General features: G+C 39.6%; 1 protein-coding gene and 1 pseudogene across 3 annotated transcripts in view; one reads left to right on the top strand and one right to left on the bottom strand.

The window, feature by feature from the left end:
* The window catches only part of LOC149140164 (RNA pseudouridine synthase 4, mitochondrial-like), a 190363-nt gene extending 176825 nt beyond the window's left edge, over positions 1-13538 (top strand). The window contains exons 9-10 of one of the 3 annotated variants that reach the window (XR_016264531.1): positions 12331-12474; positions 12864-13043. Coding sequence is in view for 2 of the 3 variants with exons in the window: in XM_089448578.1 (XP_089304704.1) it covers positions 12235-12281; positions 12864-13229 (413 nt within the window). In the remaining variant the exon portion in view is untranslated. Of the gene's footprint in view, positions 1-12234; positions 12282-12330; positions 12475-12863 lie in introns of all 3 variants that reach the window. The other 2 variants (XM_089448578.1, XM_089448579.1) reach the window with 2 other exon arrangements.
* LOC149140165 (AP-5 complex subunit mu pseudogene) lies at positions 88-2315 on the bottom strand (annotated as a pseudogene).
* Positions 13539-14396: the final 858 nt, after the last annotated feature.

Genomic DNA, 14396 nt, shown 5'->3' with positions numbered 1-14396 from the left:
CTTGGTCCAAATATGTCAGGACATCCTTCCCAACAAGCATTTTCTCTAGCTTCCCAGTAACCACCAGAATACTTATAAGTGCTTTGGTCATTCTCCCTTCTGAACCAATCGGGGCTTCCATCCCTTCTCTTGCAGTTTGTAAGCCTGTCCCTGTTTTGCCTTAGGATCAACAGACATGCCCGACATAGTACTGCCAAGAAGCTTGAAGGAAACCTTTGCATAGTTATAAGCTTCCCAACAAAATGGCTCCTCTAAATCAACTGAGTTCAGATCTTTGTTCATCTTTTCTTCCAAGAGTTCTTCTATGTTATTCATGCTATTTGAACCTTCAACCTCAGAATCACTCTCCTCTTCATGCATAGCTTCTGCCTTCAAATTTGACGTGTAGGAATGTCGATTAATAGTTTTTGGAGCAAACTTTATCGTCCCTGGAAAAGTTGCTTCTAAACTTTTTGCAGTCACACTTCGTCCACTAACAATTATCTTCCATTCAACTGAATGTTCTGTTGTTGACACTGTCCCTACTGACGGATTACCATCAATTAAAACTATCTTGCGCCTTTAATTGGAGGACCTATGTTGCACAGAGAAGCCTGGTAATGCATTAAAATAAAGTTTCCAAGCGGCGGTGAAAATATTAAAGCTTGCTTCTCCACACCTTGCTCAGGAACATTGTTGCAGATACGACTTCATGAATCATAAACAATATCCTCTGCTTTCCTCTGAACAGGTAAGGCTTCCACGCTGGCTGTTTTAGATCTGTATGAGGTATGTCCAATGATGAAAACCCATTCAATCTCGTAGCAGAAAGATTAGCAACACCAAGGTCCACCGGAGTACCAAAAGGCATTGAACTACTGATGAAGTTCCTCAGGGCATCTTTATCCACTGTTCTGGAGCTACCTTTGCTACCAGGAAGATCTGATGTCGTAGTGCCTGTAGCAGTAGAACTGACAGTTGCCGTAGCTGCAACAGGTGTTCCTACAGGCTTAGCCCTAGCTGCAATGCCCGCTATCCCCATGCTTCCAGTTAAAGTGTCCAACAGGCCTCCTACAGAAGGTGGTGGACTAACCATCATCTCCGGTTCAAGCACCTCACCAGTAACCACATCTCCCAAGGCTTGCGCCACCATGAATGCCCATACCCTGTGATGCATGGAAGATCAAGTAAAAGCGATGATAGACTTTCGCCTGGGAAGCTATTTTTCTTAACTTCATTTGGATTTCCGCAGTCATCCCTTTGGCATATTTTCTTGTACATCATCAAGTGATAAGGTTCTACCAATGGAAGAACCAGAATACGATACTGCCCCTTAATGTGCAAAACTAGAGGCCACAATAAAAATGGAGCACTTTCAACATTTTTGTAAAGCTGAAGACTTATAACATGGCGAGTGATGGGATCGTCCACCCATGAATCTGAACCCTTTTGTGATGAAGCAATGCGTATTCCATACCCAGAAATAGAACCATCTCTTGTAGGTCATCAATTCTTGAAGGGCTTCCTTTGCAACAAAACTTCTTCCATGCTTCAATTCTCCTCCATAGCTTTTGAATATTCAACAAGCTTTCCTCTGCTTCCTATCAATGAAACCCTGGGTTATCTCCCCATCGGTTGGTAGACGGGAAGACAAGCTTGAAACCAACTTCCCTTCGTCCGATTTCTGCTCTTCTTTTTTACAGGCGATGCGCCATTGCCTTCCTACCACCGGGAAGCGTCTAGAAAAGACGACATTGTCGGCATTGTTAAGAACCCATACGGCTCGGATGCTGCATCCAGGCATTCTGCACAATACAAATTTCAAGAGACTAACTATCGGAAGAAATCGCTTGTTCTGAGTGTCCCAAATGGGCGTGGAACTCCTCTTCGGCGTGGACTAAGCATCAACTAAGACGCCCCTCTTTCCGACATTTTCTTCCGGCCAAAACCATGAAGTTGTAAATACAACAATGCAAAACTGCAATTTTACCGACATTGAAACGCAGTTTAAAGCGTTTGATGTTGTCTGCCAATCGACCCAGTTGTCGTCTTAACAACGGATCGATTGAATTCACGATTTTTTTTATTTTTTTTTTACCGACTCTAAATAGGGAGCCTTCTATCAGGTGAATTTGATTGATTTGATCGAAGCAAAATGCTCTGTGGGACTATATCCAGAGACCTAGTTGACTCATATATTCCTTTCGATCGATTTTGGCTTTTGCTGCCATTTCCAATGGACCAGGGACAACCAGATACAATGATGTTATGGAGATCATAGCCCACTCAGTGTTAGGCTTGCTTCAAGAATCCCTGAGTTGTGTTTTGAGCTCGATTACTCCTTCTTCTCTGTTAGCAATTATGGCGATTCTCAGAAGAACGAATTTAAATTATTTAATTTAAATTATTGAAATTCAATACAATAATTAAATATAACTAGATATATATATATATATATATATGTATATTTTTTTTTTAAATATTGAAATCCTATACCTTTAAAAGTATCATCTCTAACCGCTCATCCTGTTTATTAATGGAATATCGGCGTATAATGGCTCATAAGAGCCCACGGGGCATGTAATTCTTTACGCGTCAAATAAACTACCAAACTCACGCCTTAATTTAACACGCAATCGTTTAGCTAGGCAGGTGTCGAATATCATGCCTGTGTTATTAATGGTGGCCTTCAGGTGTCGCGAGATTGAAATCCCAAAGCCCCTTTTGATGGGATTATTCTCTAGTGCGTGCATATGCTTCCCTTCTCCCGTTGTTGAGCTTCGACTGGTTTGTGACTTTGATGATCTTGTAGACTTCGAAGGCATTTGTAACATGAGTCTGCCTCAGCGATGGGTTATTTCTCTAGGCCGCTGGGAGGCGGGAAGCCCAGCAAAGAAAACCAGAATCTGCGCGGTAGCTGTTGAAAGTTCTCGTTCAACGGAATCGCGCCCGGTGGCCAACTGACGTAGAAAACTTCCCAGGGTTCCTGCAGGGAATAATGGGGATGGAATTGACGGAGAAATTCAAGGCGCAGAGTCTCCGTTTTGGGACGCGGATTTTCACGGAGACAGTGGTCCGCCTCGATTTGTCAATAAGACCATTCAGGGTTTACACAGATGCGAAGCAGGTGGACGCTGATACCGTCATCATTGCCACGGGGCGGTGGCCAAGCGCCTGGATTTTCCGGGGGCTGGCGAGGGAGAAGACGGGTTCTGGAACAGGGGTATCTCTGCCTGCGCCGTCTGTGATGGTGCCGCTCCCATTTCCGCAACCGGCCTCTGGCTGTGATTGGGGCGGAGACTCGGCAATGGAGGAGGCCAACTTCTTGACCAAATCTTTGTCCTCCTTATTGATGGATGTAGTATTATTTGAAGATGGAATGTATTTTTGAAACGACTTTGATTATTTTATTGTGATTGTCATTAAAGAGTGAAGGAGTCAACAAATTTTACCAATTTCTGATATATTATCTCTAGCTGGTCCTCAGCACCAATGGTTCGCTGTTCAGTTTGACCAACTGAATCAATAGAAGTTGAAGAAACGTTCTGAAGCCCTATTTTCTGTGAAGGCTGATAATACTATTCAGGTGAGTGCTGCTGCTGTAACAAGCTATCTAATGTTTGAAGCCTGTGCTGCGCCTGGTGATCGTTTGAATGCGGTTGCTGCAACAATGACTGTTGCCGCAATTGTTGGGGTTCAGCCGTTGATATGCGACCTGTTGCTGTTGTATAACAGAATGTTGCACTGACTGCTGCTGCCTGGTAACAAGCTGCTGATACTGATCAAAAGCAAACAGGGGACTGACTGCCCAGTAGACTGCTGTGATTGTTGAACAGATTGCCTAGATGATTGCAAAACAGCAGTTTCTGGATTACTTTGTAATTAATAGCTTACAGTTCTGGTTACCTAACGTTTTGCAGAGTGCTAACAGACAATGAGTCAGATTTATTATTGGATGCATGATTTAAATGGCTTTACCACCACCTTATTTTGATAAATTTAAATCTTTAACAACTTAACAGGTCCGAAAGTTGAACTGGCTCTGATACCATATGTAATGACCGTACTAAGTTAAAGAGTCATTACTGAACTGTAAAGATTACTGAAAGAGTTTGAAATTATATTAATTGATTTGATGAAGTACTTACCTGGTCTGCTACAGATGTTGCGATGAGGATGTTGCAGAACTTCTCCAGCGCTCTCGTTACCGAATGACCAAAAACCACCCAGCCAAACCGAGTATACCTAGATACTCAATCCAGTATGCTTCTCAACCGATGCATACCGTTCCCCCGTGCCTAGAAACTTCAAAACAAGCAAGGCTCAATAGTTCCGGATTATAAGCAGTATGTATAAATTTCCTTTCCTTCCTCCTGCAACAGCGCCCGGATCAGTTTTTCCACTTACAACAAATACAATCTCCCCCATCAAAAGGCAAAGAACACAGGGCCCCCTAAACTCCTCCTCGCCATCTCCTTATGTACTGTTCATTAACGGTGGTTGCTCTCTCTCCACCTACGAGCCCACCGCTTCCTTTCTCAGCGACACCTCCTCAACATGCTGAGTCGTATCTTTCTTTTAAGGATATTTTGACATGTGTGATTTTACTTTGATTAAAATTTTATTTATTTAATTAAAATGTCCTAAGTTCGTACATAGGAACTTTACTTTGATTTAATTTATCCCTTTAATAATTTATTGACATACTTTATTAAAATTCTGAGATAGATAATTATATAACCTGATTTTACATAATTCTTTACATTTATTTTCTTTATAACCCTTTTACTTTATACTTTTAAACTTAATATCATTGGTAATCGCTCATTAATCATGAGGCATTAAGTAATATGCGCTGATGGGTGAATGCGACTTTTCTATATGAGGGAGTGTCAGGATATTTAATATTTTAGGTAATTTAGAAATATGCATGCATCGTATGCATGCTAATATTCTCGTGCTCTCTATATTAATGATGGGTCACTACAAAGGTGTCTTGAAATCTTTATCAAACATGAGTTATAGTCATCCTCTGGCATGTCAAGAATATTTGCCAATGCCAAATTGACATCAATGACAACCTAAATTAACAATCTCCCCCTTTATCATTGATGGCAATATTCTTGTGTTGATTTGGGGTAGCATCGGATGTGCTCTAGCCATGAAAATTGGTGGAGAGGCTAAAGCACATGAATTCTCCAAGACCCAGAAATGGTTTGGGGAAATTCTACCCGGTGAGAGAGTATTAAAATAATTAATATTTTTAATGGGTTCTTAAGTCTAAACTTAGGAAAATAAAAATATTAATGGGTATTAATATAAAACTGGGTTAGAAGGTTCTAAATGACATGGATCAAGTCAAATCCAATCTTAGTCGCTGATTAGAGATGTAATCTCGATCATTGATGACACAAAGTGTCAGAAAGGTTGCGCAGAGCATCAGAGGGCTAATGTAGAGGCCAGGAGGGTTGACATAGAGCCTCATAGAGGCGTTGGAGAGAGTTTCATGGAGCAGACTTTCAGAATATTTGCTTCCGAAGAGAGGTATTACTACCAAGTAGATTTCTCTATCAGGTGAGCCAATTTGGCACCTAGTTGTACTCAAGAAAATTTGCTTAATAATAAAACCCTCAGAATTGCTGCACCAGTTTTCCCAAGTTGGGATTTTTTGGGGACGATTATCCAAAAATAACGGTGTCCCTTGTGTGTTTGTCTATTTCTTTCAGTTGATGATCTATAGATGGTTGAGACTGCATTGTGTTTATTTCAGTATTTATATGGTTAAATAACTTGTTCCGTAATTAAACAAGTAGGTGAAATAAACCAGATTGTGCAGGAAAAATTCTAACGGGTTAGACTTAGAAATTTCAACATCTTGCCCTTCCAATATTCTTTCCCCCTTTGACATTAATGGAAAACAGGGTGCCCAAATACTCCCCCTATCAAGCTGCTTCTTTTCTTCACGAATAGTAGTTCTTCATAGGTATGTTACTCCCCCTGTCACGGTGCTCTTCTTTCTAGCAATGTGGTTCATGATAGATGTGCTTACATTCCTTTATGTGATGAACCAACTCCCCCTATCTGCACAACCTCCTCTAGCTCAGGAAAGATTACCTGCTTAGTGATCAAGTGGAAGACATCTTCAACAACAGTCCATTGGATAGATAAGAGATCATGTTCTTCAATGGAGTGTTCCTGAGAAATGATCTATCAAAGAATGATTGTCAATATAGCTCATCAAGGATTTCATAAGGCCCATTCATGGATGGCTTCTACAAGAATGCTTAATCATCATAAGCTCCCCCTAACTGTATGCATGGTCTTCCTTTTGGTAGAGTCTCCCCATCAAATACTTGGAATATCAAGGATAACTTCATCAAGTCAACAACATGTGTTGTTGGCTGGAGTGTTCAAGAGACTTCTGGATTCAATTTGCTTCCTTCTCCATACTTGTGTAACTTTCTTCTTTGGCACGGTTCTAGCTTGTGTAGGGGCCCAAGTCAAGTTACAATCATGTGCCATATGTCCAATGTTATGACACTTGAAGCACTCTATGTTGTTCATGAATAAGAATTCATGACTTCTTGCAAAATTGCTTCTCGAAGATTGACGGGGACCATTAAATATGTCTTTGTGATATGCCCTACAATCTTTTGCCATGTGCCCAAAGTTTGTACAAGAATAGCAATAACCAAGAAATATACTTTGGTACCTAGGAGAAGAAGGTTTCCTTGATGTACTTCTGAAGTCTTTTTGCCTTGGGATCCTTTGATGATAACCATTGCTTCTTGCATCCTTGACACCATCTACATTTCTTCTTGGAGTAGGATTTCTTCCAATGTCAACTTGACTCTTGCCTTTGCTGGGAGCATCAACATTTCTTCCTGGCTTCCTCACATCCTTGTTGTTTGAAGCATTTTCCTTCTTGCTTGAGGATTCACCTGCATAGCCAAGGCCTGATTTATCAAGGGGAGACCTTTGATGACTTAGGATGTCATCTAGGGTTTGAGAACTCATCAAGTTCTTATTCAACAAATCAACTTCCTCTTTAAGAAAGACAATTTCTTCCTTCATTTTCTTGCATTCTTCATCCTTCTTTGAGAGTATGATCTCCATTTCTTCCTTCATCTTGGTTGCTTCACATGATTGGGCCTTAAGTGAGATGATTTATGCTCTTAACTTGATGATGTCATCATCCTTCTCTTCTAGTTGGCATGTCATGGTGTTTCTCTCCTTTTCTATTTTATCAACTTGTCCTTCTATGAATGTCAATGCTTCCATTGCCTTCTCAGCTCCCTGTGCTTGTTTCCTTGCTTCTTCTAGTTGTGATCTAAGGGAGGAGACCTCTTCCTTGTATTGACCAATCTTTGCTTCAAGTTTGTTCAAGCTCTTGTGCCTTTGTTCAAGGTGGCTTGACAAGGTATCTTCCCGTTTCTTTGCCTTATCCAATTGATTTGTCATGGATATGACTTCTTCATGATGCTTTCTCTTGTTTTGATGAAATTCTTCCTTAATCTTGGCGAGCTCCTCATCTCTTTCTTGTACTTGAAGCTTGACAAGGTCAACTTCCTTCCTTGTCTTGTCCTGGTCACCAACTTGCGCTTTCTTCTTAAGTTCCTCATTTTCGTTTTTCAAATTGTTAATCTCTTCTATGGCAGCCATAAGTTTAGTGAGGAGATCTTCTTCATTTTCTTCATCTTCTAGGTCTTCTTTAGCCTTGATGTTATCACTCTTATCTTTAGCTTCCTTGATGGGCTCTAGATTTCCTTCTTGTTTTCCATCATTTTCTTGACTAGAGATCATTGTCAACGCTCCTTTTGAGTGAAGATCATGAAGTTTATCCCATATGCCTTTTGCTGACGAACATTTTTCAAAATTGGCCTTCATAGAATCAGGTAGCCCATTCAAGATTGCTTTCATTGCTCTTGTATTATGTTCCTTAGATTCTCCATCCATCATGCTATCAACAATCACCGATTTACAACTTCAATGCCTTGAGTCTTTAAGAAATTCTTCATTCTTGCCTCCCATATATCAAAGTTTCCATTGAACAATGGAGCCTTAATTGATTTACTTCAATTTCGGTGGTTGAGGGAGACACATCTGTAGGAGGATTGGAGACTTTCTTCCTTAGCTTTGCCATTTGTGTTCTAAGGATCAACCTTCACGCTGCTAGGCTTTGAGTGAAGGTACTAGCTCTGATACCAATTGTTGGAAATACTGAGGGGGGGGGGGGGGGTGAATCAGTATTTCTTTTCAATTGTTACTTTTACCAGTTAGATCACTTATATTTAGAACACAAAATGAAAAATAAAGAATAAATGTTTTTATTAATTTCTTCTTTACAATAAATCAAGTACAATATATGTAGGGCTCCAACCCTAGATGAAGACACTGATCTTCAATTCCCCAAGCTCCAACCTATAATGTGCCAAGCACCGACTTGGACTTTCCAAGGCACCAACCTCAAGGGCTCCAACCCTATATTTGGTTCAGGCTCCAACCTGGTTTCTTGAGGATTCTGATCCTCTAGGGCTCCAACCCTACCTTCCAAGGCACCAACCTTGTATTTTCGAGGCTCCAACCTCTTGGGCTCCAACCCTTGCTTTACTTCATCAAGATGTGTTTAGTTGTACTTCATGGCTCCCAATGTCTTCTTCACCGAGCCCTATCAATCTTCAGCGATGCCTTCACTTAGTCTCCACGTCACATCATCAATGACAACCTTGTTCTTCACATGAAGGTGTCACCATTGCTCTTCATGTTACCCAAACAAAACTTCTTCAAGGTCACCTCATGACAGCTTCAATGTATCATCATCTCCAAGGGTGCCTTCAGGAACAACTTCTACAAGTCTTCCAAATGTCTTCAAGAATCCCTCAAGGTGTCTTCAATGGGCTGCTAGATGACTCTCCAAGGTATGCTCAAGAATATCCCCAAGGAAGCTACAAATCCACTTCAAGATATACTACTTCAAAATATCTTCAAAACAATGTCTGATGGACTGCTCTCAAACAATATTCAAATCAGCTATACCAAGATTAGTCTTCAAAGCAAAGCTTCACAAGTTCCAAAGATAATCCTTCAATTTGTCATCATGACAATGTTCCAAAGTAACTGCCAACCCAAGTCTGCTTCTAGGACTGTTTCAAGATGTCTACACAATGCTGCTCTAAGGTTCTGTCCAAACAATGCCTTCAAGAATGCTTTATCAGCCTGCTGCAATAAGCCTTCAAAATATGCTTCAAGAGAGCTCAACAATTCAACGTTTCTATCCAAATAGGTCTTCAAACACAGTTGGTCTTTTTCATCCAAGTCTTCAAGTGAGCCAAAACACTGTCTTTAAATCTTTTAGACTGCTCTAGAGAATGTTTTTCAACAGGTTGTGTCAAGACTTAAACAAGCCTTCAATGGTTCTGCAAAAACAAAGCTAATATTGTGCTTCCAAGACAAATTCAATACTGTGCATCTAACCAATGTCTTCAAGAGAGTTTTCACTGTAAAAACAATCTGAATTATGTCCCTCCAACCAAGGTCTGCTAGAAGACTTTACTGTAAGACAATCCAGCACTGTGTCTCAAACAATTCCAAGACTGTGTTTTCAACTCAGATTTGTTCACAAGAGAAAATACCAAATATCTTCAACAATCTAATTCTCTGTAGTTGAGGAATTCTGCACAGGTTCGAATTTATCTTCAGAAAGATATTACAGGTCCAAAAAACTTGCTTGTTCCACAAGTCTGAGGCCTATACTTTACTTCTGTACTTGGTCTGTGACTTGATCTCCACGCCTGAGCTTGTTCTAAGGTCTGGTCTTTCACTTTTATGCCTGGTCTGAGATCCTTCCTTACTTCCTGAGTTTAATCCGAGGTTCTTCACCAAGCTACCACAGGTGTCGCTGCCAAGGTTTGAGCGTCCTCAGGATTGTGATCTGGACTGTAGTCGAGTTCTACACCAGCACAGAAAACTGTTCTCACACCTGTCTACTGCTGTAATGAAGAAGCCCAATCACAGAGAGTATTTGCCAAAACTGTATTCTATAACGTCCTCCTCAGCCTTCTGTGCTTCTAATCTGAGTTTTGTGCTCCTTCTCTGAAATGATCACCGAAACTGATGATAAGAAATGTAGTCCGAACTGTATATATATAGTGATTTCGCTTAAAATCTGAAGGGACACGTCTATTTGAAGGAGGCCGACATGAGAGGCCTAGCACAGGTCGGCTCAAGGACCAGATTAATATTCCTAACTTAAAAAATTAATATCTCCCAAACTATTTGGAGTTTCAGGCCAAGTAATAGCTCATTGGAAAGCTAAAAATATGCTCTAAAGGATGGTGAAGGTCTCATAGAGAAATTCTGCCTCTAAGGTAGTAAAAAATATTTTTTAATGTGACTGGTCATTTATTGGTGCAGAATTGGAGGTAGGGTCATTTGCCTTCTTCAACATGTCCTTGCCTTCTTCATCATAGGGTCACCATATCATAAATGATATGTCGTCAAACATATGCTACATCATGTAGTCTTCCATTATTAGGATCACCAGAGGTAAGGTCATCAAGGATTATGGCTTCACATTATCAGAGGTTTGTCATGTCATCATGTGTTTTTCATCAAGATCATCGGAGGTAGGACATGTCATCATGTGTATGTCACATAAGTCATCAAGAGTTTCTAGATCATCAAGGTGTCTTGACATCTTTATCAAACATGAGTTATAGTCATCCTCTGGCATGTCAAGAATATTTGCCAATGCCAAATTGACATCAATGACAACCTAGATTAACACTTGTGGTCTTTATATACATATAATTTGGTAATTGTTTGATGAAGATAAAAGAAGCCAACATAAATCACAAGTAATTATCAAGAAAGAAGAATCAAACCCTAATTCATATAAGCATTGGTTTCTTAACAGCCTAAGACTCCACTTCAAACTCAGGTTTCTTTTCATTCCTGGGGAATTAAACTAAGTGTCATATACCACTTGAAAGCTCTCTGAGAGGCCTATCAAACTAACAGATTGCCAATAACATGTCAGTGACAAAACTTGACATCAATAACAACTGCCAATGGACTCAGCAGATTGATCAATCATCCAAATCACCCCTTAATCTACGTTAGAATGCCCAAAACATTTAGGAAAAGCACATGTTTGCAAAATAGTTACAGTTCTTGTCAAATAGTGACCCACCTTCCTTCAAGAGGATGTCAGATGATGAGAGGTGTCGGACCAGTGCAAATAGTGGAGGAATATGGCATATCATCGTATTTTGAGCAATGTAGGGCTGCTGGCTAGCTGGCTGTCCAAAGGAGGAGAAAAAATTTCTCCTATGGGGTTACCTACTTTTTGGTGGGTAACAGGTCCTCGATCACGCAAGGAGACTTTTCAGGTGTTATTGTCTTCTAGAAGGTTTTTTCATGGATGATTTTTTGTTTCTTTAATCCAATTAGGCATCAACAAATGCTGCGTGGCCTTGGGACTTTATAGTAGCAAGAACAAATATGGGTTTCCACTGAAAGGATTTGCACTCATTACCACAAAACTTGTTCATTGGTTAGTTCTTGAGGGATGATAAATTTTACATGAATCGATTCTATAAGAGATGAAGTGCTGCATAGCTTCCTCCCCGGGGGTTAAAATATGGAATCAGACTTCTGTCACACCAAAGAAAGGGATTCAAAATTAGAAAGGTGGTCTAGAGACTAGAGTGCACTTATTGTAGGCGAATTTAAGTCTACGATAGTAATGAAGAAGTCGATAAAGAAGACGATGACTTGGATCATAAAGAAAAAGTACGTGTGATTTACAAGTGGGAGTGGCTAGGGTGGTGCAAGTCAAGGATATATAGTAGGAGATATAGAGACAAGGAGGTCTCCAATTAATTCAGTTTATTAGCCTTCTTAGCTCAAAAACCTGTCATGGAGTTTTCTTATGAATTTTCTTAATTTGGGCCCAAAATTACTACTGGTCTTCAGAAAACAAATGGATCTGATAACTCCTTTGAAAAATTATTTTGATTTATGTGCTCTGGTTAGCATTCTCAATTTATGAAACTTTCCATTTAAAAAGTTTAAGGCATGTCAATGACTTTTGTTGTACATGCATGTCTGTGCTCGGTATTTTACATTAATATAACTTATTTCTTCCTCATATGTCTTTGGGCAGTTATATCTTATAAGCAACCTTTTTTGCAGTTTCTTTTTCCGATCTCCATAATGCTTTTTAGTAGATTTATGCGGTACATACTTGTGCAGGTTGCACATGGCTAGAGATGTGTACATTTACCGGGAGAAAACATCAGGTGTGATTTTCTTGGAATAACATTTTGTTTTCGTTTTTTTGTGGATCAGAAGTAGAAGTTTAGTGTCAAAAGCAGGAAAATTGTCAGTCTGCACCATTGGTGAGAGCTGGGTTTAGACAGGAAAATGAGAGTGAGATTGAGCATTATTTCATAACAGAGCGAACATGACAAGGGGAAACTTCTGAACTCAAGAGTAAGGATGTTATTGATGGTGACCGGCCTATCAAAAACCAAAATATGCTTTACCTGCCTGCGCAAATGAAATTGTGTAACATTTCTATTGCAGCTTTCTGTGATCTATACTGAACACTGAACTTTGCAATCTGCACTCTACTTATCATAGCTAGATCTGGTTCTCTGTTATTAGTCCCTTTCTTTTGTACCATCTCATGTTAGCAAGAACTGGCACATTTTATACATATTGCAGGTAGACTGGATATGTGTAAATACCTGTGCTTGAAGCATAAGACATTTTCCTATTTTTCTTTTCTGTTATATGCTTTTTTCAGTTGATGTTTGCTCCTTTAATTGCATAGTCTTTATGATAATCCAATCTAACAGGCTAGATCTTATATTTTCTAGGTTCGAGTTCATTGTGCTGAAGCCTTGGGGACACCTATTGTGGGAGATTATAAGTATGGATGGTCTGTTCATAGAAGCTGGAGACCGATATCCCAAAGGGATATTAATCAGGGGGTTGAGAAACAGTATAACGCACCTCACGAGGCCAGTGTGGAGAATGGCAGTGTGGTATCGAAAGAACCTTTGCTACATCTTCACTGCAGGCAAATAACGTTGCCCAATGTCACTGAGGCACTGGAACAACCAGATAGTGTAGATCAGAAACAATCAAAACCCAACGTGCTTAAATTTGTTGCACCGTTGCCTTCTCATATGGCAGCGAGTTGGGATTTTATGTCTTCATGTATAGTTTCACAGCAGAAATAACAATCTATTTATTTAATATTTAGAAACGGTTTGTTCTGTTTGCGGCTATATCTGCTTTAAGCTATTTGGCAAAGAAATGCTGTTATAGAATTCATCTATTATACTAGATATTGTTATGTGTTTAGTCTTCCATTACAAAACATTTGTTCACGATTCCGTTAAATTCCATGTACCTTTCTATCTTGGTAGGAATGCTGCTTGGAATTGCAGGCCATACTGAATGTAAGTTTTTATTGTGAAGTGAAACTCTATTTACACTCAAGTTTAACACCTAAAATTATTTATACAAGTTTACTATCCATGTTTCCATTGAGACCATTTAACTAATCATTCTGGCCCAAGGAGCCTCTGCTAAGGAGAATCTTATCTGTTAGAATCCCTTGTAAATTGCATAAGACTATTATTAACCTAATTGGGTCAATGGGAAACAACTTACCTGGTATTTACTGTTACTTTTAGAGTGTACAGGGTAAGATCTTGGTAGAAGTATTTGAGAAATAGATAAATTCATTTATTGCCATTGTACGACCCCTATGAGCATGAACTTAAAAATTAAGTGGTAAGTGGTTTACATTCGATTACTTTGGAGTTTGTGTAAATAATAAAAATAATATAAAACTTTGCACTTGGGGTCCTGTCTCCGTGGCAGCATCATGGGGGCAATGAAACAACAAGATGGGAAGTAAGGGTGGTTAATAAAATAAATTTTTATTACAATGTCTAGCTCCCATAGCTTTTATATCGCTTTTTATTATTTGTTTTATGTTTGTTTCCTAAGCTAGCTTTATGTAGGAGCACGTGGCCTCCAAGCACGTCATATATTTATATATTTATGTAAGCCTTGGGAAAGGGTTCATTCTCTTTGTGGGGTAAGGGAACCATAGAGGAGGTTGCTAGTCAAGTATGTTGAGAGACTCCACACATTAGTTGAAAGAGGGGTTGGTAGCCCAAGATGTTGGTATGCTAAATCATGGAGAAGAATGTTGTCATGGTGGTACATTGTGAGACCATTTGTGTACATTGAGGTGACGCTAGTAGGCGATTTGTTAGCATTGAGGTTGCACTGTTTAAAGTTGCGGAAAGTTTGGTTATCATCCCTGTATGAGAAAATCCATGATTGTGAGCATTTATAATTGCTACAATTGAGATTTATTGGCTTCAAACATT

This window comes from Pinus tabuliformis, chromosome X (assembly GCF_031772625.1).
Source record: "Pinus tabuliformis cultivar Carrire ecotype Pingquan chromosome X, CPIR1, whole genome shotgun sequence".
In the NCBI taxonomy this organism is placed as follows: Eukaryota; Viridiplantae; Streptophyta; class Pinopsida; order Pinales; family Pinaceae; genus Pinus; species Pinus tabuliformis.
The sequence above is the reverse complement of the archived record's forward strand: the minus strand, read 5'-3'. Positions and strand labels throughout refer to the sequence as shown.